This window comes from Narcine bancroftii, chromosome 3 (genome assembly GCF_036971445.1).
Source record: "Narcine bancroftii isolate sNarBan1 chromosome 3, sNarBan1.hap1, whole genome shotgun sequence".
Classification (NCBI taxonomy): domain Eukaryota; kingdom Metazoa; phylum Chordata; class Chondrichthyes; order Torpediniformes; family Narcinidae; genus Narcine; species Narcine bancroftii.
The window spans coordinates 232361233-232387405 of record NC_091471.1 but is presented as its reverse complement, the minus strand read 5'-3'; the positions used below and the strand labels follow the sequence as shown (position 1 = coordinate 232387405).

At 45.9% G+C, this 26173-nt stretch overlaps 1 protein-coding gene across 11 annotated transcripts in view; it reads right to left on the bottom strand.

Annotated features, from left to right (window-relative positions):
* LOC138758253 (integrin alpha-X-like) overlaps nt 1–1598 on the bottom strand; it is a 77301-nt gene extending 75703 nt beyond the window's left edge. For all 11 annotated transcript variants that reach the window (XR_011354228.1, XM_069926896.1, XM_069926897.1 and 8 more), the window contains exon 1: nt 1459–1598. Coding sequence is in view for 10 of the 11 variants with exons in the window: in XM_069926896.1 (XP_069782997.1) it covers nt 1459–1583 (125 nt within the window). In the remaining variant the exon portion in view is untranslated. The remainder of the gene's footprint in view (nt 1–1458) is intronic.
* Nucleotides 1599–26173: the final 24575 nt, after the last annotated feature.

Below are 26173 nucleotides of genomic sequence, written 5' to 3'. Positions count from 1 at the left end.
GGAGGGGGGCGTAGGGGGGAGGGGGCGTAGGGGGGAGGGGGGCGTAGGGGGGAGGGGGCGTAGGGGGGAGGGGGGCGTAGGGGGGAGGGGGGCGTAGGGGGAGGGGGGCGTAGGGGGGAGGGGGCGTAGGGGGGAGGGGGGGCGTAGGGGGGAGGGGGGCGTAGGGGGGAGGGGGGCGTAGGGGGGAGGGGGGCGTAGGGGGAGGGGGGCGTAGGGGGGAGGGGGGCGTAGGGGGGAGGGGGGCGTAGGGGGGAGGGGGGCGTAGGGGGGAGGGGGGCGTAGGGGGGAGGGGGCGTAGGGGGGAGGGGGGCGTAGGGGGGAGGGGGGCGTAGGGGGGAGGGGGGCGTAGGGGGGGAGGGGGGGCGTAGGGGGGAGGGGGGCGTAGGGGGGAGGGGGGCGTAGGGGGGAGGGGGGCGTAGGGGGGAGGGGGGCGTAGGGGGGAGGGGGGCGTAGGGGGGAGGGGGGCGGACGGAGGGGGGCGGAGGGGGGAGGGGGGCGGAGGGGGGAGGGGGGCGGAGGGGGGAGGGGGGCGTAGGGGGGAGGGGGGCGTAGGGGGGAGGGGGGCGTAGGGGGGAGGGGGGCGTAGGGGGGAGGGGGGCGTAGGGGGGAGGGGGCGTAGGGGGGAGGGGGGCGTAGGGGGGAGGGGGGCGTAGGGGGGAGGGGGGCGTAGGGGGGAGGGGGGCGTAGGGGGGAGGGGGGCGTAGGGGGAGGGGGGCGTAGGGGGGAGGGGGGCGTAGGGGGAGGGGGGCGTAGGGGGGAGGGGGCGTAGGGGGGAGGGGGCGTAGGGGGGAGGGGGCGTAGGGGGAGTGGGGCGTAGGGGGGAGGGGGGCGTAGGGGGGAGGGGGCGTAGGGGGGCGTAGGGGGGAGGGGGGCGTAGGGGGAGGGGGGCGTAGGGGGAGGGGGGCGTAGGGGGGAGGGGGCGTAGGGGGGAGGGGGGCGTAGGGGGGAGGGGGGCGTAGGGGGGAGGGGGGCGTAGGGGGGAGGGGGGCGTAGGGGGAGGGGGGCGTAGGGGGGAGGGGGGCGTAGGGGGGAGGGGGGCGTAGGGGGAGGGGGGCGTAGGGGGGAGGGGGGCGTAGGGGGGAGGGGGGCGTAGGGGGGAGGGGGGCGTAGGGGGGAGGGGGGGCGTAGGGGGGAGGGGGCGTAGGGGGGAGGGGGGCGTAGGGGGAGGGGGGCGTAGGGGGGAGGGGGGCGTAGGGGGGAGGGGGGCGTAGGGGGGAGGGGGGCGTAGGGGGGAGGGGGGCGTAGGGGGGAGGGGGGCGTAGGGGGGAGGGGGGCGTAGGGGGGAGGGGGCATAGGGGGCAGGGGGGCGTAGGGGGGAGGGGGGCGTAGGGGGGGAGGGGGGCGTAGGGAGGGAGGGGGTGCAGAGTGAGGGAGAGAATGAAGGCGGGAGGGGGTGCGGAGGAGGCAGGGAGTGATGGAGGGAAAGGGTGCAGAGGGAAACGAGCAGATTCCACCCACCAGTTCTCGTGGCCCCAGTCGACCTGTGTCACGGTGACACCGAACTGGGAGGGTGAGCTGACGGTGAAAATCACAGGCCGCTCTGTCTCCACGTTCACCCCCGCTCCACGGGCAGTCCTGGACATGGGGACGGGAGGGGTGAAGCTCACACTCACTCACTGTCCCCCTTCTCCTCCCCCTGCGCTCATCTCCCCACCTCTCTGACCCCGTGCGCAACCCTGCAGTGGGGCAGACCGTTGGGATTTTCTTGCACGGCTGGGTACATGAGCTCCACCGGGTCGCACCTGTCGACACACTCCCCTTCCTCTGCATTTACTGTGCTCCATCCCCCTCCAATGCGAGGCACAGCATTGGGCCCCTTCATGATGTCATGGCCCCATCAACCATTCAATCCCTTTCTGGACTCGCCTGAGTGGTTGAGTGAGTCTGTGTCCGGTCTGACTCATGGTCACGGCTCTGTGCATATGAGAGGGGTGGAGGGAGGGGGGGGTCAGAGAGAAGGAGGAAATGTGGGGGAGAGAGAGGGAAAGAGGTAGTGCGAAGAGGGGAGGAAGAGAGGGGAGGAAGAGAGGGGGAGGAAGAGAGGGGAGGAAGAGAGGGGAGGAAGAGAGGGGGAGGAAGAGAGGGGAGGAAGAGAGGGGGAGGAAGAGAGGGGGAGGAAGAGAGAGAGAGGGGAGGAAGAGAGGGGAGGAAGAGAGGGGGAGGAAGAGAGGGGGAGGAAGAGAGGGGGAGGAAGAGAGGGGGAGGAAGAGAGGGGGAGGAAGAGAGGGGAGGAAGAGGAGGGGGAGGAAGAGAGGGGGAGGAAGAGAGGGGGAGGAAGAGAGGGGGAGGAAGAGAGGGGGAGGAAGAGAGGGGGAGGAAGAGAGGGGGAGGAAGAGAGGGGGAGGAAGAGAGGGGGAGGAAGAGAGGGGGAGGAAGAGAGGGGGAGGAAGAGAGGGGGAGGAAGAGAGGGGGAGGAAGAGAGGGGGAGGAAGAGAGGGGGAGGAAGAGAGGGGGAGGAAGAGAGGGGGAGGAAGAGAGGGGGAGGAAGAGAGGGGGAGGAAGAGAGGGGAGGAAGAGAGGGGGAGGAGAGAGGGGGAGGAAGAGAGGGGGAGGAAGAGAGGGGGAGGAAGAGAGGGGAGGAAGAGAGGGGAAGAAGAGAGGGAAGAAGAGAGGGGAAGAAGAGAGGGGGAGAAGAGAGGGGGAGAAGAGAGGGGGAGAAGAGAGGGGGAGAAAGGAAAGGAGAAAGGGGAGAAGGGGAGAGCGAGGAATTGTGGGGAGGAGAGGAGAGACCGAGGGAGTGTGGCAGAGAGGGAGAGAGAGTGCAAGAGGAAGTGTGGGGGAGGAGGAGAGAGACTGGGGAAATGGTGACAGGTGCAGAGGGAGAGGGGAGAGCAGCAGTGTGTGTGTATTTGCAAATAAGAGTCCCCGTTTTCACATTGCAGTTGTCACTGAATCCCACACATCTATTTCCCCTCACTGCCCTTCCCTCTCTCCCTTGACCTCACCATCCTGGTTCATATCCCTCTCTCAACCCACTCTCCTCCTCTCCCTTCCTATCTCACCCCAACTCTCACCCATCTCTCTCTCTCCCTCTCTATCCCACTCTCTCCCCTCTCTCTCCCTACCCTATCTATCCCTCTCTCTTCCCCTCTCCCCACTCTCCTCCTCCCTCCCTCTTTCTCTCCTCTTGCATTCTCTCCACCGCCTCCCTCTCCCCCTCCCCCCTTTCTCTTTATCCCCCTCCACCTTCCCCAATCTTTCTCTCTCTTGGTCAAATTATATTCCTTTCCCCAAAACCAACCAAAATGAAAATGGGCAATCCAGGGGAAGGGGAAGGGGAAGGGGAAGGGGCTCCTTTCCGAGGGATGAAACCCAGGAGGGAGGGCAGAGAGGAGGTGAACAGGGAAGGACGGTGAAGAGGGTTCTTGACTGACAGAGAGGGGCAGTGAGGAGGGAGCTCCGCGGTGAGGGAGGGGCGGCAGGGAAGGAGATCCGCGGTGAGGGAGGGGCGGCAGGGAAGGAGATCCGCGGTGAGGGAGGGGCGGCAGGAAGGGAGCTCCGGGGTGAGGGTGGGGCGACAGGGAAGGAGATCCGCGGTGAGGGAGGGGCGGCAGGAAGGGAGCTCCGCGGTGAGGGAGGGGCGGCAAGGAGAGAACACCGCAGTAAGCCAGGGGCGGCGAGCAAAGACATACCTGTCCAAAGGCAGATGGCGGCGGACAATAGGATCTCCATTGCAGGTTGAGAGCACCGCGGGAAGCAGTCAGATCCACGACGGACGCTGGGTTGGAGTGAGGAGAGGGCAGACCCTTCACTCCGAGGGGGCAAGCGGGCGGGAGATGAGAACAGAAGGTTCTGTGCCAGTAGAACTGCTGGTTCTCTCTGAGCAGAAAGACAGTTCCCAGTGAGCAAGGAGGCTGGGCTTGGCACGCAGCCAGAGGTAACTCCCCCCCCCCCCCCCCCCCCCCCCCCACGCAGTGAGCTGGGAGGGGAGGGGAGAAGGGTGTGGAAGCAAGGAAGGGGGGAATTATGGAAGTAGAGGGAGGGACAAGGACTGCGGTCAGTGTACAGATATCCCCCTGAAAGTCATGTACAGACCGAAAGGTTAGGTTGTATTTATCTGGAAGAGTCGCACTAAAGCTGCGAGAGTTTTTTTTTAATTCGTTAATTTGAAGTGCTGGTGTTACTCACAATCACTGACCACTTCCTGCAACAGATTACTTCACTATTTTTAATAAACATTGTTCAGCAGATTAAAATAACATGCAATTTTAGAAGGGTCCTTCCAGAGAAATACAACGTTATCAGTCTGTACACTGACTGGTGTCTCTCCGTCCATCTCTCTTAGGCAGATCTCTCATGAATTGAATAATGTGCAACGTTTTAACAGACATTCCCTGTGAACCCCACGCAGAGTCTGAGTTTCATCAATACTGATCATTGTTTGACCACACAACAATGACCTCGCCTGTCTCCCTCTGGCATTTTCCAAGGTTAGGAAATTCAGGTGATCATATTTGATCATGAAGCCCGCTCTCTCCCCACAGCCCCGTGTCCGTCCCCACACTGACCCTCTGCCCCGCTCTCTCCCCACAGCCCCGTGACCGCCACCACACTGATCCAACTGCCCCGCTCTCTCCCCACAGCCCTGTGTCAGGTCCCTGCTTGTCTTTGGGCTCTGAGTTATATCCGATGTGGTGACAGAGGTAGAGCTTGTTATCACTCAGGTCAAAGAAAAGGAGAGAAAGTGTGAGTGAGAGAGAGAGAGATGTGGAGATACTGAGGGGGGACAGGGGAATGAGAGGGATATAGAGAGGGGGGAGTTTTGTTGGGAGTTCTGGAAAGGGTGGGGGCCATACCTTCATTTGGATGTGGTGGATGAAGCATCCGACACCCCTCCCCTCTCCCAGCTCACTCTCTTCCCCTCTTTTTCCCCTTTCCCCCTCTCCCTGTCCCTCTCTCCTCTTTTCCCCTCTTTCTTCCCATTCTCCCCCTCCCTCTCTACCTCCTCTTTCACTCTTCCCACCTTCCCCCTCTCTCTCCCTTCTCTTTCCCCTCTCCCCTCCCTCTCTCGCCCTTCTCTCTTTTCCTTACCCTCCCCCTCGACCCGCAGCTCCCCCAATCTTCTCCCCTTTCCTCGGGTTTCGAACAGCAGAGGGCAGGCCCCTCAGCCCTTTGATGTTGTGCTGGCCCATACATATTCCTTCAAACCCTCGATGTTTCTCCATCTTCATGCCCGTCTGAGAGGCTCGTGGACGCCCTGGTGACTCCAAACGGCTGGAAGTTCTGCAAAACTGATAGGTTTTTATCTGCAATGGAACGAAGGCACGTCCATGCTGGTCGACTGCCTTGAGCTGCGGAGCTGAAAGGGGTGATCAGTCACGGTCTCCTCAACCCCTGAGAGCGCCAGATCTTCGTGCCCATCAGGCCACGCCACATAGGGGTACTGGGGGTTGGCGTGGAGGAGGCGAACCCTTTCGATCAGTGGGTCAGGCTTGTGAATTTCTCCCGTGTCTCCGGAGTTGGATCGGCTCGAGGGACGTCAACCAGGGCCGGCAGCGCGGCCCCTGTTGCAAACTTCCTGGGGCAGGAAAACATTCGCTCCTGAGGTGTGTGACCTGATCGAGTGGAGCGCCTCAGCCAGGTCCTCCTGCCAGCGGGAGAAGGGAAGGTCTCCAGGTGGCAGGGCGAGGAGGACGGCCTTCCAGACCGTGCCCTTCTCCCTTTCTACCTGCCCGTTCCCCCGGGGGTGGGGGTGGTTGTTGCTGCTGGGGATGCCTCTGGCCAGACTCATGAAGGAGGGGGTCCCCGGCCGCAGGGGAAGCCAAGTAAGGTGAAGAGACAGCGTGGGACCTTGTAGACTGTGGCAGCTGTGGTGTCGAGGGCAGGGGACGGTGAACGGAGAAACGCGTTGCGGTCCGAGAGGTCCTTTGAAGTCGACTCTCAGGCGTCCGAAGGGGCTTTTATCCGGCCGGTGGAAGCGCGGTTTGGACTCCGCGCAGACCTGGAAGCTTCCGGTCACCGGCCCGATCTCCTCGACGGAGCGAGACAGGTTGAGAGCGCTGATGAAGCGAAAGAACCTGGCTCCTCCGGGCTGCCAGGGATCATTGCGGAGGGCTTGTTCGCTGGCACAGGCTCATCGGGATAGGTAAATCGTTTGGTGGCCAGGTCGTGTCTCCAGTGCTGCACCGCCTTGACAGCGGAGTGCCAAATTTCCGGGCCTGGAGGGCGCGGGAGAAGGCGATGGGTCCGCCCGCCAGATTAAGGGCGGCAGCGAGTGCGAGGTCGGATGCATCGGTCTCCGCCTGGAACGGGCTGGATTCGTCCACGGCCTGAAGGCCGGGGGGTGAAGAGGTGGATGTAACGCGGGCCTTGCCCGCATCATTGGGGGCCAGCTGGCACGGTAAGAGAAAAAGCCCAGGCACCTTCTCGGGGCCTTGAGGCTGCGGGGGGAGGGGGGAGTTCCAGGAGTGGGCGCATGCGGGGCCAATGACTCCTTTCTCCACAACACCGCCAAGGATGACAAGTCGGGTTAAAACCTTGTGTTTTTGATTCATAGTTAATTTTGTGCCTGTCCCTTTAAGAAAAAGTATTGTTTGTAGCGTTACCATAGATATGTTTCTAGGAGATAAATTGGGAAAGGTTTGTTAGTGTAGGTCACATACAAACACTTTATTTGAAATACTGCAGCTCTGACCCATGCCAGACATAGTGGGGCTTCAGAGGTTTTGCAAGAGCTTTGAAGAGTGCTCAAGAGACTTCACTAAAGGATTGTTGTTTACAAAACGCAACAGAAGAAAGATCTTGTGGAAGCTGCAGATTGTCTGGAAGAGGGTCATGTGGCTTTGCAAGCAGAGGGAGTCAAACAGTCAGAGATCAGTTCTGCAGTGTTACAGCCAGTAACAGCAGCTGGGACTGGAACAGAACAAGCTGGCAAGCTTGTGGAAAGCCCATTTGTAAGACAGCCCAGTCCCTTGCAAGAGGAGAGGACTGGCTGTCTAATGTTTTACTTGGAATAAGGGAAAGAAAAAGGAACTCTGTGGTGACTTGAAATAAAGAGGTTATCATCTGGAGAACCCCGAAGGGGCAAGTTTCATCAACAAGATACTGGAGTGGCTGATGGAAGTACATCAGTGGTGGATGTCCTGGAGTAACAAATCTCTCTCTGAAAACTGACAAGAACCTTCCTGAGTGGCAACCATTTACCTTTCAAGCACCAAAGCCTGGTGAATTTTATAAATGTTAAATTCTGTGCATAGAGCAAGAATTGCCTGCAACCAGTGAACTTGGAGGAATGAGAACTGAGATTGGACTTGTGAACCAAAGAACTTTTCTGAACTTACACACACATGCATTTAGAATTAGAAAGGGGTTAAGCAAGGTTAGTCAAGTTAACATGTGATTCTGTTTTCATGTTTAAAGATAATTTAAAAAACAGCTTTTATTGAAGTAACCATTTGTCTTGGTGAATATCTATTGCTGCTGGGTTTTGCAGTCCTCTGGGCCCCTAACACTATGACGCCATGTGCCATAATATCTGCATGGACAGCGATCTCGCAGCTCATTCTTTGAAGAATTATGAAGAGGATGTGAGCGTGAGATACTCTTTTTTGGATTCATCTTAATTCGCCTTATTTTGTCTTAATTTCTTTTTGTATCTCTGTAAAGTTGAATATTGTTATATCTTTAAATACAGTCTATGCTTTGTTCATTGTTATGAAAATCTCAATGTAAAGTTATGCAAAATATTTATCTGTTTTATCAATGCATTAAAGCTACTTGAAGCTGCATCAACAAAATTTGATTTAATACGATTGTCATTCGGGAAACCATCCCCACGTCTCTTTGAAATTAGGAAATAGAACATGGAAAGCTTCGTCTATATTTTGATTCAAAGAGAAGTGTATAATTGTGAACTTTGTTTGGAAGAAAGGCTCGTAAAATTTGTCTGAAGGAATGACAACTTGATTTGAAATCCAAGAAGCATTGAAGCTTTAACAAGTCCAGTTTTCTGTGAGACTAGGTCTGCCAATTGCACAGTTTAAAAATTGAGCCAGGTCTGGCCAGACACCCATGACCTGGAAAAAGATAAGCCACTGCTACCAGCCAGAATCTGGCAGGAAGCCCAGAAGAATGTTTTGAAAAGTTATAAAAACACCTGGTAATAAAGCTTGCATGCATATTCACAGAGACAAATCTTAAAGGGAGCACGCAAGATACAAATTTGTTCTCAGTTCCCAGGAACCAGGAGAAGCAAGGCTTCAGTGTGAAGAACCCAAGATGGAGGAGGAAGTCTTGCAAGGCTAAAGACCACGAGGAAGTACAGCTTCACGTGCTTCAAGCACATCAGCTATGCCTGCTAAGGTGCAAGCAGACTTGGCTACTGACTGTGCACAACAACAGTGGTTAGAGAAAGGACATGCTTCAGAGGATAAGGAAGCTGAAATGAAGAATCAGAAAGAAGAACATAAAAAATTATTGAATAGAGAAAAGAAAAGACTAGAGGAACAACGTGCTATGAATGTGGCCAAAGTCAAAGCGTCAGCTCAGGCTTCTGTGAGACTTGTCAATCAAAGTGAAAGACCCAAAGGGCTGGCACCGAACCTTCCAGCAGGTCAATGGGTACTGCAGCCATGAGGAACGAGGGCACTTGAGCAAGGAGCTGGGGAGTGGGACTGCTAGTGCTCGAACGTCAATGACCAATCCTGTGGAAAGGGGGAGTGACAGCCAATCTCTCCAGAGCACATAATATATGAATCTTCCCGAAAGGAGGGTATTTCAAAAAAGTTCAACCATCTGGATTGATCATACTCAACCATTAATGTCTCTTTGTGTTGCTGGAAAACCAGCGACAAGTCAAGGATCCCCATCACTTACAACCCAAGGATCCCCACCAATCCCATCATTTACAGCCCAAGGATCCCCTATCAATCCCATCACTTACAGCCCAAGGATCCCCCACCAATCCCATCACTTACAGCCCAAGGCCCTTCACCTCTGGAACCAGTTCAAGATCCATTTGCTCCATTCACAACAAGACAACCGGTTACGCCATGGTGGACAAGACAATATCACTCATAGTGAAACAAAATGAAATCTCTGCTAATGTCAGCGCAGCAACAAGGTTCGTCCGGTTTATCCAAGAAGGAAATTCCAGTTTATATTGGAGATCCATTACGATATCTGACGTTCATTAAATCCTTTAAATGTCACATTGAAAGTAATACTAAAAATGCTAAAGTTCGTCTGTGTTACTGGAGCAGTAAACTGGAGAGCAGGTGAAGGAAATAGTCAAAAGTTGCCAATATATGGATCCAGACCAAGGTTTTAAAAGGGCAAAAGAATTATTGTATTGTGGTGGCGCACATCCTCCTGGTGAACTGGCCCCATTTGTATCGCCACGTGGCAGGGTAGCCATGGGGAAATGGCATGGTCAAAGGTTTCTCTCTGACTCCAGCATCCCTTCTAGCGCACACCCTGGGCAGTGATTATAATGTCACGTACCAGGTGACTGAGCTCCTGCTGCCCTTAAAGGGGCATGCTGAATTTGAATAAAAAGAGTAATTAATGACCCTCAACATTGTGGCTGTGTTTCTTCCACTGCTCATACTGCCACAGTGGTGACCCTGATGAGCCCAGATGTTTTTCTGGATTCAAAACACCATGGATTCAGCAGAGGTTAATGCTGTCTCCATCAAGCTTCCCCACTTTTGGACCCACTGACCGAGAACGTGGTCAGGCAAGCGGAAGCACAATTTCAACTCTGCAACATCTCCTCAGACGCTATGATGTTCTATTATGTCATGAGCACTCTGGACCAAGATATGGTAGTGAGGGTGTGTGATAGTACAGACCTATCACCAATGTATATAGTTACAGTATCTAGAGTGTAATGACTGTGCTTACAGCGATTGGCTGAGAGCTTAGCCTTGCCTACTGTCTGGGCCTTAAAGGGTTGTGTCCCTAGCCAGGTCGGATCATTCCGGACTGGTCGGCCACCTGTGAAGAGCTCCTGTCTTTTGCTAATAAAAGCCTTGGTTTGGATCAACAAGTCTTTAGTTCTTTCGACGAGCTCTACAGGATGGACAACATCATCCATCAGCCCCAGCTACGGACAAGTACAGTGCCCTCAAAGACCTGCTGCTTGGAACTTTAAGGCTAACTCCCCAGCAACAGGCTTCCAGGCTCCTCCGCCTAGATGGGCTTGGGGACTGTAGTCCGTCAGCACTGATGGATGAAATGCTGGCCCTGGTGGAAGACCACAAGCCTTGTTTTCTCTTCTGCCAGATATTCCTGGATATACCTCACAGATGAAGACTTTTTGAATCCGAGGAGAGCAGCAGCCCTTGTGGATGTCCTCTGGTGCACGAAGAGGGAAAACGAGGCAGCCCTCAACCAGGTGGCACGACCAGGAGCCAGCCGACTGCAAGCTGCTCCCAAGACCAAGCCAGAGGAGGGCCAGTTGATCTGGTGTTTCTACCACCAGCGCTGGGGAGCGAAAGCCTGTAAGTGCTGCCAGCCCTGCAGTTTTCATGGAAATGACCAGGCCAGCCGCCATTGATGGCTGCAACGGCTGACCACACAAACAGCCTTCTTCATGTGATGGACAGATCCACTGGTTGCCAATTCCTGGTGGACACAGGGGCTGAGCTCAGCATCCTTCCCTCCACAGCATTGTACCCGTCCAACCCTACGGACAGCCAATGGCTCCACCATCAGGACCTATGGCACCTGCAGGGCACAGATCCAGATCAGGAAGGAGAAGTTCCACTGGAGGGATGAGTTCGATGAGATCCTCCATGAATTCCCTGCCATCTTAGAGCCACGGTTCAATGCCAACCTGCCCCAGCATGGGGTCTTCCACCACATCGCCACACAGGGCCTCCTGCTGCACACTAGACCCAGATGGCTGCCACCCGAGAAGCTCCAGCAGGCAAAGGAGGAGCTCTCCAGGCTCCAGGAACTTAGAATCGTCCGGCACTCAGACAGTGCCTGGGCATTGCTGCTCCATATGGTCCCGAAATCGTCCAGAGGCTGGAGACTGTGTGGGGACTACCATCGGTTGAATGATGCAACCACCTCTGACAGATAACCGGTGCCTCACATACTTCTCCGCCAACCTCCATGGCGCATGGGTCTTCTTCAAAGTCGACCTCGTGTGGGGATACCATCAGATCCTGGTGCATCCAGACAATGTGGGTAAGACGGCCATTATCACCCCTTTCGGCATCTTCGAGTTCCTGCATATGCCCTTCAGTCTAAAAAACGTGGCTCAAATGTTCCAGCACCTAATGGAGAAGGTTGGAAAAGACCTGGACTTTGTGTTCATTTAACCTGGACAATATTCTCATTGCCAGTCGCAACTGCGATGAACACAAAGGCCACCTCCGCACACTCTTTGCTCGGCCTCACGGTCAACGCGGCCAAATGTCAGTTCGGCAAGGAGTCCCTCAAGATCCTGGGGTACATCATTTCAACGGCTGGGGCCACACCGGAGTCGGAGAAGGTAGCGGCTGTTCAACGATTCCCCAAACCCTCCATCCTGAAAGGCCTCCAAGAGTTCGCGTGGCTCATCCCCAGAGCCACGCACATCATGCCCCCATTGTTCGCGCTCATGGCCATCAAAGAAAATACTTTATCGTGGTCAGAGGAGGCGGACAGAGCTTTCATCATGACAAAGGAGGCTCTAGCCAGTGCCACGCTTCTGGTGCATCCGCAGCCAGTGGAGTGGGGGGGGGGGGGTTCTGGAACAGTGGCTCAATGGACTTTTTCAGCAAGTAGCTGCGCCCGCCGGAACTCAAATATAGCGCCTTCGACCGGGAGCTCTCAAGCACTGGCGATGGCCAAGGATCAGTGGTCCGCTAGACAGGAGTGCCACCTCTCGTATGTGTCTGAGTTCATGATTGACATCCGACACAGCGCTGGCAAGGACAATGTAGTGGTGGGTGTGCTCTCCCGTCCAGCCATCAACACTCTCACGCCTGGCCTGGATTATGAGCAACTGGCTCAGGCACAGAGGAATGATGTGGAGACGCAGGCCTTGCGGACCGCCATCTCGGGCCTCAAACTCAAGGATGACCAGGTGCCCAGCAGCCCAGACACATTGCTCTGCGACATCTCAACAGGCATGCTGCATCCGGTGGTTCTGCTGCACTGGAGGGCGAAAGTCTTCAGTCTGATTCACGACCTCGCTCACCCAGCGGTAAAGACAACCGTGCGGATGGTCGCGGAGCGGTTTGTGTGGCACGGGCTGAAGAAGGAGGTGGCGGAACTGGCCAGGAACTGTACCAGGTGCCAGACCTCCATGCAAGCGTCCATTCAGAACTTCGACCCGGCAGTTCACAGATTCCAACACATCCCTGTTGATGTCGTTGTGCCATGCCGGTGTCCAAGGAGGCTTGTTACCTCCTCACAAGGTGGCCCGAGGCTGTCCCAATTAAGGAGGTCTCCGTGGGGACATGTGCCAGGACTCTGGTCAGCCAGTGAATCGCTCGTTTTGGAGTCCCGGCGCACATCACTAGCGACAGAGGATCGCAGTTCATGTCTAACCTGTGGACTCAGATGGCGAAGCTCCTGGGGGGTCAAGCTCCACCACACCACAGCATACCATCCGCAGTCCAACAGGTTGGTGGAGAGGTTCCACAGGCACCTGAAGGCATTGCTTATGGCCAGGTTTTCCAGACCAGACTGGGTGGACGAACTACCCTGGGTCCTCCTCGGGATTAGGATGGCACCCAAGGAGGACCTGCAGGCTTCAGCAGCGGAGATGGTCTATGGCACACCGCTTTCTCTGCCGGGTGAGTTTTTCGGCCCAGACCCTGAGACCACGGCCACCGACAAAAACCTGCTGGTGGACCTACGCAGGTGGCCTCCCTAGACTCCCCCCATCCCTGGCACGCCATGGCACCCGGCCGTTTCATCTCCCCAAAGAGCTCGATTCGGCCCAGTTCATTTTCGTGCAGAGGGGACGACAAGGTGCATTGCTACAGCAACCGTACGAGGGGGCTTACAAAGTCTTGCACCAGTCTGGCAGAACCTTCACCCTGGACGTTGGGGGGGAAGAGAGGAACTTTTTACGGTGGATCGCCTGAAGGCGGCCCATCTGGACTTATCACAGCCGGTGCAGATGGCTGCGCCCAAGCGCTGGGACCAGCCACCAAAGCGACAGGATACGTAGCCGGTTCTGGGGCGGGGAGTTGTGTGGTGGTGCACATCCTCATGGCGAACCGGCCCCGCTTGTATCGCCACGTGCCAGGGCAGCCATGGGGAAATGGTGTCATCAGAGGTTTCTCTCTGACTCCAGCATCCCTTCCAGAGCACACCCTGAGCAGCGATTATGACGTCACAATACACCAGGTGACTGAGCTCCTGCTGCCCTTAAATTTGAGTAAAAACAGTCATTAATGACCCTCAACGTGGTGGCCGTGTTTCTTCCACTGCTCACACCCCCACAGTATCATCATTATGGCAAAGAGCATAAAATCGCAAGGGCCACAGAGACAAGATTCTTTCTCGGCCAGCAATCAAATCAGAGGATGCAAAGGCTTTACAAGCACACACCCTCTTTCTGAGAGGATGCTGTAAAAAAATGGGAAGTGGTGGAGATTTGCAGGAGCTGAGTTTGCTTGCTACTTTGTCGATTATTGTCAATAAATTGCCTTATAAGGATTTGTGGAGAACCAAAATTGCAGAGATTAAGATTCTACCCGGAAGGGATGTCACTTTTGAGAATGTTGTACAGTTCTTGGAATGGAGTGTGCATGTTAACACTGGACCAGTATTTGGAAATATTAAGGACACTTCAATAGTTCCTAAGGACATAAAGAATCTAAATCATCGTGTCAACAGACACCAAAGGGAAGGACCTTTGTTACTGCTGAGTCAGATAGAAGCACAAGAAAGAATAAGGAAACAAAGGAGAAAGAAGATCAGACAGTTCTGGGAAGCTGTTTGCATTGTAAAGAACAACATGCTTTAGAAAAATGTTCACGATTGGAGAAAAAGTCACATGATGAGAAATTAACCATTTGAAAGAAGAATGGAATATGTTTTGGCTGCTTGTGTAAAGGCCACATCAGTAAACCTGTACAAGTGACTCAGTTGTGATTTATGCAGTTTAAAACATCCCAAGTTACTGCAAACTCAATGAAGTAAAGTTGAGAAGGATGTCAAACAATCTGACTCCAAGACTACACAGTCAGAGAGGATCCTTCAACTTCCGTTCAGACAAACAGTTTTACTGGGGCCGGTGACAAAGCTCTCTCAATAGTTCCTGTGCAGGTTAAAGCTGAACAAGGAAGCTTCATACTGAAGACCTACACACTTCTTGATCCAGGAAGTACCACATCATTTTGTACTGTTGAATTGATGAATAAACTTAATCGTCATGGTAAAAGATCACAGATCTGGTTGAAGACAATGAATAATGAAAGGAACATTGAAACTAATATAGTTTCAGGTTTACAGATTGCTGGATTGGATAGCAATGAATGTTGTGATCTTCCAAGTGTATATACTCAGAAGACTATGCCTGTGAATAAGGAAAATATTCCACAACAGGATATCAAACAATGGGATCATCTAAAAGATGTTTGCTTACCCAAGATTGATGCTAAAATCGAGATGTTCATTGGATTAGATTTACCAAATGCTCTCGAACCTCTAGAAATAATAATGAGTCAATAATGATGAATGAGAACATTGCTCGGATGGACAATTAACGGACCATTAGGAGGAAAAATGACTAATGATCAGGAGTTGTTGAATGTTAGTGTCAACAGAATTTCAGTTGATCTGTGGGAACAACAGTTTAAAATTGATTTCCCTGAATATCTCATAGATATTCAAGAACCTTCGAAGGAGGATAAACAGTTTCTGGATTTAGTTTCAAATTCTGTTGAACTTATTGATGGTCATTACTGTATAACATTACCCTTGAAGGAAATGTCAGATAATAAAATAATTGCAGAACAGCGTTTGCTGAATTTGAAGAGAAAATTCAAGAGAAATTCTTCCTTTCATTTGGAATATACCAGTGTTATGACAGTCATAGAAAAGATATCTTGGAATGTAAAGATGGTAGAAAATGGTATTTACCTCATCATGGAGTTATACATCCACCAAAGGAGAAACAATGTGTAGTATTTGATTGTGGAGCATTATTTCAAGGAATTTCATTGTATTCTTTTGATCATAAACTCCTTTGAGAATATTGGCACTGGCAGTATTAATAACCAGGAAAATTCTGCAGGAATTGTGCTGAAGAAAATCAGAATGGGATGAAGCTAAACCAGATTCCACCACACAAGATTGAATAAATTGGATGGAGAGTCTAAAAATGTTAGAAAATGTTGAAGTCGACAGATGTTGGAAACCCACAGACTTTGGAATTGCCACATTTGCTCAGTTACATCAGTTTGCTGGCGCAAGAGTTGGTGGTTTTGGTTCTGCCAGTTATTTAGTTCTGCAAAATAAGCAAGAGCGAGTACATTGTGGATTTATAATGGGGAAAGCCAAAGCGGTTCCATTAAAGCCAGTCACCGTACCTCGAGTGGAATCAACGGCAGCTACTATGACGAGCAAAATGTGTTAAGATGAGAATTACAGATGGGGTTAAATAGAACCATTCAGTGCTTAAATACATTAATAATATGACGAACAGAGTTAATGAGATCAAGAAGGTTTCGAATGTTAAACCTGACAACAACAAATGGCAGATTTGCCACAAGACAGAGTTTCGCCTGACAAACCCCCATTTACATACGTGGGAGTTGATTATTTTGGTCCTTTACAAGTAAAATGAGGAAGAAGTGTTGAGAAACGACATGGAGCTATTTTCACTTGTTTGCCCACGAGAACAATTGATATTGAAGTAGTGTCATTGCTTGATACAGACTCTTTTATCAATGCTCTTCGACATTTTATTGCCAGACATGGTCAAGTGAAAGAATTACGTTCTGATAATGGATCTAACTTTACAGGAGCTCATGAAATTCAAAATTGGAACCAACATCAAATTCATGATGGATTAATTCAAAAGGTAATGAGTTGGATATTTAACCCGCCCCCAGGGTCACATCATGGAGGTGGGCGGGAAAGAATGATCAGATCAATCAAGAAAACTCTTAATTCCATTTTGAATAGTCAAATACTGAATGATGACAATCTTCAGACAGTTTTGTGCGAGATCAAAGGTGTTTTAAATAGTTGTCCAATTACAAACATTTCTGCCGATTTAAATGACGCCCTTACAATTTTATTGTTCCACAAAAACCTCACCAAAGCATTCAGGTCTTTAAAAAATTTTTTGAGGAATCTTGCAAGGAATAGATTGAAAAAGATATTGAATTCGAGGGAAGATATTCATTTTAACACAATTAACACGTCCTATTAAAGTTATAGGTAAATCTTTCCCCCGATTCAAATTATATTTAATTTTAGACAGTAAAGCTAGATAATTCAGTTCATATAAATGATTATAATTACTATCTATTTTAATATCTAAATACTTAATCTGATCCGACCACTTAAATTTGACAATATGTCTGCAGAGAGAATAATCCGTTTCAGCCAAAGGCATAATCTCACTCTTTCCCCAGTTAATTTTATAACCCGATACTTTGCCGTACTGCTCCAATCTATTGTGCAGACTCACCAAAGATTCCAAAGGTTGTGTTAAATAGATCAAAATGTCATCTACAAACAAATTTATTTTATATAACCATATAACAATTACAGCACGGAAACAGGCTATCTCGACCCCTCTAGTCTGCACCAATTTACGTGATCTCCTCTAGTCCCACCTACCTGCTCCCGGCCCATGACTCTCCAATCCCCCTCACATCCATGCACTCATCCAACCTCTTCTTAAATGACAAAATTTACCCTGCTACAACCACCTCTTCCGGAAGGTCGTTCCACTCACTCTGAGTGAAGAAGTTTCCCCTCATGTTACTTCTAAACTTTTGTCCCCTAACCCTTAACTTACCTGTTCCAATCTCCCCTACCCTCAAGGTGAAGAGCCTATTCACATCTACTCTATCTATTCCCCTTATAATTTTAAATACCTCTATCAAATCCCCTCTCAACCTTCTACGATCCGATGAATAAAGACCCAGTCAACTCAATCTTTCTCCGTATTCTAGATACTGCAATCCAGGCATCATTTTAGTCAATCTTCTCTGCACCCTCTCTGCCTTATTGATATCCTTCCTATAATTTGGAGACCAGAACTGCATATAATACTCCAAACTTGGCCTCACCAATGCCTTGAACAGTCTCAACATCAGGATTCACCTTAATACCTTGCATATTTCTATCTTGTCCAATCATCTGAGCCAAAGGTTCAATAACCAATACAAATAGAGCTGGTGACAAAGGACAGCCTTGCCTAGTCAATCTAATTAATGTAAAAGTTAAAGATACCTGTCCACTTGTCATGACTCTAGCAGTAGGAATTCTATCTAAAGCCTGAATCCAACTAATAATATAAGGCCCAAAATTAAATTTCTCCAAAACTTTAAATGAAAAACTCCATTCAACTCATCAAAGCCCTTCTCTGCTCATGTGAGCAGAAGTAATCATTGGTTGGTCAGACTGCACAATTGTCGGGTGAATGTCGATTTTTAATAAAACCTGCTTGATCTTCAAGAATTAAATCTAGTAAATATTTAGCTAATCTATTAGCTATAACTGGTAAATATTTAGCTAGTCTATTAGCTAGAACTTTGGCAACAATTTTATAATCAACATTCAATAAGGAAATAGGTCTATAAGACCCTGCTTTTAATGGGTCCCTGTCCTTCTTAAGAATAATTGTAATAATTGCTTCAGAAAAAGAATCCGGAGGGAAGACATGTGATGCAGTAGTGGCCGGTCAAGGAATTCCAGCCCTCTCCGGAAAAGTTGAAAAAAAACGCAGAAAACACAAAGGTACAAGAATAAAAATTAAAACAAAGTAAAAGTAAAGGTGAGAAGAAAATGGCAGCGAAGAGAGAAAAGTCGAAAGCAATGCGAAGAAGAGAAGATGAAAGAACATCGGAAGAAGAAGGTTGAAGGCCTTACCTGTCCGAGGAGGCCCGCTGCGGAGAGAGAAGCCCGCTCCCTCAGGTCCGTGGAAGTCCCGAGTTCGGGACTACAAAAATGGCTCGCGAAGCCGAGTAAAAGTGCGCAACCGCGCATGAAAAAAAGCACACTGACGGGAGGGGGAACAGCTGAGGAGTCGATCTCCACAGCTGAGAGTGACAGCTACAACACAACAGGTAGAGAACATAGAAAATAACGAGAACAAGAAAGAAGAGAGCAAAAAAAAACAAGGAAACAACAGATGGCCAACCCAGAGGAAGAAGAAGAAGAAGAACATAGAGAAATGGAAGAAGAAGGGAAAGGCAGGACAATGGATATATATATATTTTTAAAGAATATATGGAATTAGTAAAAGAATGGCAATTACAAGAATTTAATGAGATAAACAAGAAGAACTAAGAGTGCAGAAGAAAAAATGAATAAAATAGAATTGGTCATATCAGAGGTAGGAAAAAGAGTGGATAATGTGGAAGAATGAGAAATAATCGTAGAAATGGAAGTAGAGGACTTAAAAGAGAAATTAGAAGAATCTAATAAAAAAGTTAAAGAGGCACATGAGCTGTTAGCTCAGAAGATAGATATAATGGAAAACTATAATAGAAGAAATAATATAAAGATAGTGGGCCTTAAGGAAGATGAAGAAGGCAAGAATATGAGAGAATTTATAAAAGATTGGATCCCCAGGGTCCTAGGAAGACCAGAATTACAGGAAGAAATGGAAATAGAGAGGGCACATAGAACACTAGCCCCAAAACCACAACCGCAGCAAAAACCAAGATCCATTTTAGTAAAATTCTTAAGATATGCAACAAGAGAAAATATATTGGAGAAAGCAATGAAGAAAATAAGAGAAGACAAAAAGCCACTGGAATACAAATCAATCATTGCATGGAATATAGGAGTTGGGAGGTGATGTTGAGATTGTATAAGACGTTGGTGCGGCCTAATTTGGAGTTCTGTGTGCAGTTCTGGTCGCCTAATTATAGGAAGGATATAAACCGAGTGGAGAGAGTGCAGAGAAGGTTTACCAGAATGTTGCCTGGGTTTAAGCATCTGGAGTATGGGGAGAGATTGGACAGATTGGGTCTTTATTCTTTGGAGCGTAGAAGGTTGAGAGGGGATTTGATAGAAGTATTTAAGATTATGAAAGGGATAGACAGAATGGATGTGGATAGACTATTTCCGTTAAGAGGAGGAAAGATTAAAACAAGAGGACATGAGTTAAGAATTAAGGGGCAGAGGTTTAGAGGTAACATGAGGGGGAACTTCTTTACTCAGAGAGTGGTAGCCGTGTGGAATGATCTTCCGGGAGAAATAGTGGCGGCGGAGTCAATTGTATTATTTAAGAAAAGGTTGGACAGGTATATGGATGAGAAGAAGATGGAGGGTTATGGGCATTGTGCAGGGAGGTGGGACTAGAAAGAGGTGTTTGGTTCGGTGCGGACTAGAAGGGCCTAATGGCCTGTTTCCGTGCTGTAATTGTTATGTTATATTATATGTTAAAAAAAATTTTTCTATCCAGACATAAGTTTTGAACTCCTGAAGAAGAGGAAGGAGTTCAATACAGCAAAAACGATCCTATGGAAAAAAGGATATAAATTTATGTTAAAGTACCCCGCAGTACTTAAAATAGTTATTCCAGGACAACAAAATAGACTATTCTCGGATCCAGAGGAAGCACGAAAATTTGCAGAACTACAAAACAAGCAGAGAGATGAAGACATGTAATGAGAGTAAAAATGACCACGAACTATATGTATGTGTGTATATGGGTATATATATATATATATATATATATATATATATAAATATATAGATGTGTATGTATGTGTGTGTATACATGAGTGTATCCGTATTTAGAGGAAAATATATAGAGTATGGATAAGAATTAATAAGGGAATGAAAGGGAATAGAGGGAATAAGGAGGGAATTAAAAGAGTGACCTTTGTTACATATGAAAATTGAAATCTTTTCCGTGGGGGCTGGGTGGGGAGGAGTTGCGGTCACTGCAAAATCAGTTGACGCTTGCGAGTGAATTCGCAAATCCAAATGGAGAGGGGAGATGTGGTTGCCCGACAAGGGATAAAGGGCAACTCAGGAAGGGGAGGGGATAGTGGGGTTAAAGAAATTTTAAATAGGAGAATAAGGAAAATGTTTGATGTTTTAGAAATGTTGTCTTATAAAGTGTTCAAAACAAGAAAGCAGAAGTGGATAAGAAGGAAAGGTGATGATGAGGAAACGTAAAGGGAAGATAAACAAAGTATGAAATGGCTACGTTGAACTATCTTTCTTTGGCTTGGCTTCGTGGACGAAGATTTATGGAGTTGAACTATATGACTTTAAATATTAACGGAATACATAACCAAATCAAAAGGAAGAAACTGCTAAATTTACTGAAAAAAGAAAAAATTGATATAGCATTCATGCAAGAAACACATTTAACTGAAATGGAGCATAAGAAATTAAAGAGAGATTGGATAGGACATGTAACAGCAGTGTCATATAATTCAAAAGCAAGAGGAGTAGCTATATTAATCAGTAAAAATGTACCAATTAAAATAGAAGAGGAAATAATAGATCCAGCAGGGAGATATGTAATGATAAAATGTCAGATATATTCGGAGTTTTGGAATCTACTCAATGTATATTCACCTAACGAAGAAGATCAAAAATTTATGCAAGATATTTTTTTGAAGATAGCAGACACGCAAGGGAACATACTAATAGGAGGGGATTTCAACCTTAATTTGGATTCAAATATGGATAAAACTGGGAAAAAAATTAACAGAAAAACAAAGTAACCAAATTTATAATTAAATCGATGCAAGAAATGCAACTTTTGGATATATGGAGGAAACAACACCCAAAGGAAAAGGAATATTCATATTATTCAGGTAGACATAAAACATACTCAAGAATAGACCAATTTTTGTTATCAGCTTGCATGCAAGATAGAGTAAGAAAAACAGAATATAAAGCTAGAATATTATCGGACCATTCACCCTTGATATTGACAATAGAGTTAGAGGACATCCCTCCAAGAATGTATAGATGGAGATTAAACTCCATGCTACTTAAAAGGCAGGATTTTAGAGAATTAATTGAAAGACAAATTAAAATGTACTTTGAAATAAATAAGATAAGTTTATACTATGGGACGCAATGAAAACGTTCATCAGAGGGCAAATAATAAGTTATGTAACCAAGATGAAGAAGGACTACAATCAGGAAACAGAGCAGTTGGAAAGGGAAATAGTAAATATAGAAAAAGAATTAGCAATGAAGGAAGACACAACTAAAAGAAGAGAATTGGCAGATAAAAAAATAAAATATGAAACACTACAAACATATAAGGTGGAGAAGAACATAATGAAGACAAAACAGAAATATTATGAACTAGGGGGAAAAACGCACAAAATTCTAGCATGGCAGCTTAAGACAGAATAAGCTAAGAAAATGGTATTGGCATCAAGGAAAAAAGACAAACAAATCACATATAATCCAACGGAGATTAATGAAAACTTTAGAGAATTCTATGAACAATTATACCAAACTGAAAACAAAGGGAAAGAAGACAAATAGATGAATTTTTAACTAAAATTGAACTACCAAAATTACAAATAGAGGAACAAAATAAATTAACAGAACCATTTGAAATAGTAGAAATACAAGAGATAATAAAAAAACTACCAAAATAATAAAACACCAGGAGAGGATGGATTCCCAATAGAATTCTATAAAACATTTAAAGATTTATTAATTCCTCCCCTCCTGGAAGTAATTAGCCAGATTGACAAAACACAAAGCTTACCAGATTCATGTAAAATAGCAATAATTACAGTAATACCAAAGCAAGGGAAAGATCCACTCGCACCAGCGTCATATAGACCAATATCATTACTTAACACAGATTATAAGATAATAGCTAAACTATTAGCAAACAGATTAGCAGATTATGTACCTAAAATGGTAATCTAGACCAAACTGGATTTATTAAAAAAAGACGGACAACAGACAATATTTGTAAATTTATTAACTTAATTCATGCAGTAGAAGGGAGTAAAGCGCCAACAGTAGCAGTTGCTTTAGACGCAGAGAAGGCCTTTGACAGAGTAGAATGGAATTATTTATTCAAAGTATTGCAAAAATTCAATTTACCAGAGAAGTATATTAATTGGATTAAAGCATTATATAAGGGGCCATTGGCGAAAGTGACAGTAAATGGATATATATTAAAGCAATTTAGTTTAAGCAGATCAACAAGGCATGGATGGCCACTATCACCCTTATTGTTCGTGTTAGCTATAGAACCACTAGCAGAATTGATAAGAATAGAAAATAAAATAAAAGGGATAAAAATAAAAGACAAGGAATAAAAAATTAGTTTATTTGCAGATGATGTTATAGTATGCTTAACAGAACCAGAATTATCAATAAAAGAATTATGTAAGAAATTGAAGGAATATGGAGAAGTGTCGGGTTATAAGATTAATGCAAATAAAAGTGAAGCAATGCCAATGAATAATGCGGATTTCTCAAAATTTAAGAAGAAATCACCATTCAGATTGCAAATGCAAGCAATAAGATAGCTAGGTATACAAATAAATAAAAACCTCGGCCATCTATATAAACTCAATTATTATCCACTAATGAAAAAATTACAGGACGATTTAGAGCATTGGAAAGATTTACCACTAACACTAATAGGAAGGATAAACTGTATTAAAATGAACATTTTCCCAAGGATACAATACCTATTTCAGGCATTGCCAATACACTTGACAGAGAAATTCTTCAAGGAGTTAAAGAAAATAATAAGGAAATTTTTATGGAAAGGGGCAAAACTGAGGATAGCACTAGATAAATTAACAGAATGGTATAAACAAGGAGGCTTACAACTGCCAAACTTTCAAAATTATTATAGAGCCACACAATTAAGATACCTATCAGATTTTTATCAAACAAGGGAAAAGCCAGATTGGACTAGATTAGAACTAGATAAAATAGGGGAGAAGATACCTGAACATATATTATATAAATGGGATGAAAAATTGGTACAACGTAAGAGTTCTCCAGTATTACATCATCTGCTCAATATTTGGAAGAAGATTCATGTAGAAAGGAATAAAACAAATTATCAATTACCAAAACTAATACTTATGCAAAATCAGTTAATCCCTTTTACAATAGATAACATTTCCTTTAGAGAATGGGAGAAAAAAGGGATCAAAAGAATAGAAAATTGTTTTTCAGGAAATAGATTATTATCCTTTGAACAAATGAAGGATAAATATAATATAACTCAAGATACAGTGTTGGCATATTACCAACTGAGATCCTACTTGAAGGACAAATTAGGAAGCAGTCTGAGGTTACCAGAGGGAAGTAACTTTGAATGTGTGATTACAGATACAATGATAATCAAAAAATTTATAACAAATATGTATATTAAACTGCAAGAAAAGGAGAATGAGGAAACAAATGGTAAAACTAAACAAAAATGGGAACAAGATTTAAATATAAAGATAAAGAAGGAAACATGGGAGAAGTTATGCTCTGGAACTATGAGAAATACAAGAAACACGAGGTTACATATGATACAATATAACTGGATACACAGGCTATACACCTCAAAAGTTAAATAAATGGGATCCAACCGTATCTGACAGATGTTTTCGTTGTAAGAAAGAAATGGGAACAACAATTCATGCAATCTGGACATGTGAGAAAGTAGAAAAATCTAAACCAGATATTAAATAAAATTACAGAAAACAATATACCAAAACCCCCAGAGATCTTCCACCTAAGTAACATAAAAAACAAAGAATTTGGACTTTATTTGGATGGTGCACAAAAAAGATTTGTTAAGATAGCTCTAGCCGTAGCAAAAAAATGTATTACGTCAACCTGAAAATTAGAAGATAATTTGAGAATACAACAATGGTATATAAAAATGAATAAATGTATTCCATTAGAAAAAATAACATATAATTTAAGAAATAATATTGAAATATTTGAAAAAATATGGGAGCCATACATGAAACACAATAGAGAAAACCTACCGGGGACATCTACCACCTAAAATAACGAAAGGGGAAGGAAATGAAAAGAATTGACTCAGTGGAATTTCTTGTTTATTTTTATTGAATGACAACATTGTTTGACGGGTTTAATGTATCTTAGATTTTGTACTTTAAATGAATGGGGGGGAAGTAGGGAGGGTGGGATGGGAGGAGGGAGGGAAGGAGAAAATGACACTGTATATATTTGAAAAGAAAAATGTATGTATCTTGGTCAATGTGGTTTATGGTGTGAAAAATAAAAAAAATTAAAAAATAAATTAAAAAAAAAAGAAAAAGAATCCGGAAAAGAACTCATCTCTGTCGTCTGTTTCAATACATTCATCAATAAAGGGATTAATAAATCCTGAAATTCTTTATAACATTCAGAAGTAAAGCTATCATCTCCTGGAGATTTTCCACCAGGCAAAGACCAAAGTCCATCCATCACTTCTTTAACAGTAAAAGAAGCATCTAAATCCTTGATATCCATATCCTTCAAAGAAGGTAAGACTAAGTCAGATAAAAAATTATCAATTTTAGCTACATCTTCCAACACTTCAGAAGTTTACAATTTTTCATAAAATGTACAAAACTCATCATTAATTTCCAGAGGTTTATATGTAATTATTGTGTTTATTATTATTTATTGTTCTAGAAGCTTGCTCCGTCTTTAACTGCCAAGCTAAAACTTTATGAGCTCTCTCACCAATTTCATAATATCGCTGCTTAGTTCCCTGCAATAACTTCTCAAACTTATAAGTTTGTAACGTTATGCCGTAGTTTCATATTAACTAAACGTGCTTTCTTAATGTCCGTAGAATCTAGCTGTAAATCCTTTTCCAAAATCTTTATCTCCTTCTCCAATTTAATCATCTCAGCCATATGAACCTATATTTACTTTCAAAAAAAACCTGTATTTGACCCCTTATAAATTTACAGAAGTCAGGATTTCTCAACAATAAAGAATTAAATCTCCAACAATAAACATTCTCAATTCTCTCCGAACCGGTACATGTAATTAACACCAAAGAATGATCAGACAAAATCGTACTCTTATATTCAGCCTTCAAATCATGGCCTTGTAATTGTGCTGATACTAAAAATAAATCTATTTTCGAATAAGAGACATGACAGAATGAGTAAAAGGAAAAATCTTTCTCCTTAGGATTTAGCTTTCTCCGTATATCTACCAAATTCATATCTTTCATCAACACCATTAGCTGTTTAGCCATTTTGGTTCTAATTACCAAATTGGGAGGTTTATCTAATATTGGGACTAAATAACAATTAAAATCACCTCCTACAATAATTTTGTCATATGCCTGATCTAAATTAAAAGAAGGATCCAACATAATCCTGAATATAAATAAAGGGAATTATGATGGTATGAGACAGGAGTTGAGTAAGATTGATTGGGTGGTGTTTATGGGGGAGTTGACTGTGGATAGACAATGGAAAGTATTCACAGATCTAATGGAGAAATTGCAAAAATCATTTATACCGGTTTGGCATAAAAATAAACCAAAAAAGATGACTCAACCCTGGATAACAAGGGAAATTAGAGACAGCATTAGGTCCAAAGAGAGAGTATATCAATTGGCCAAAAAAAAGTACCACAACCGAAGACTGAGAGCAGTTCAAGATGCACCAAAGGAGGACAAAGGGATTAATCAAGAGAGCAAAAATAAATTACGAAAGTAAGCTTGCGGCAAATATAAAAACCGACTGCAAAAGCTTTTATAAATATGTCAAGAGGAAAAGATTGGTGAAATCCAGAGTAGGTCCCTTGCAGTCGGAATCAGGGGAATATATAATGGGGAATAAGGAAATGGCAGACCAATTAAATTCTTACTTTAGTTCTGTTTTTACAAGAGAGGATACAAATAACCTCCCAAGGATGTTGGGAAACATAGAGACTAATGCAAAGGAGGAACTGAAAGAAATCAGTATCTCTAAGGACATGGTGTCTTGGGTAAACTTGTACCTCTCACTTTGTTCGTTTTAGATTGGTCACAGTGTTTGAACTACCGAAAGAAAATAGACACACACACCAAGAGCAGTTCAGATTATACAAACGTTTATTACAAATT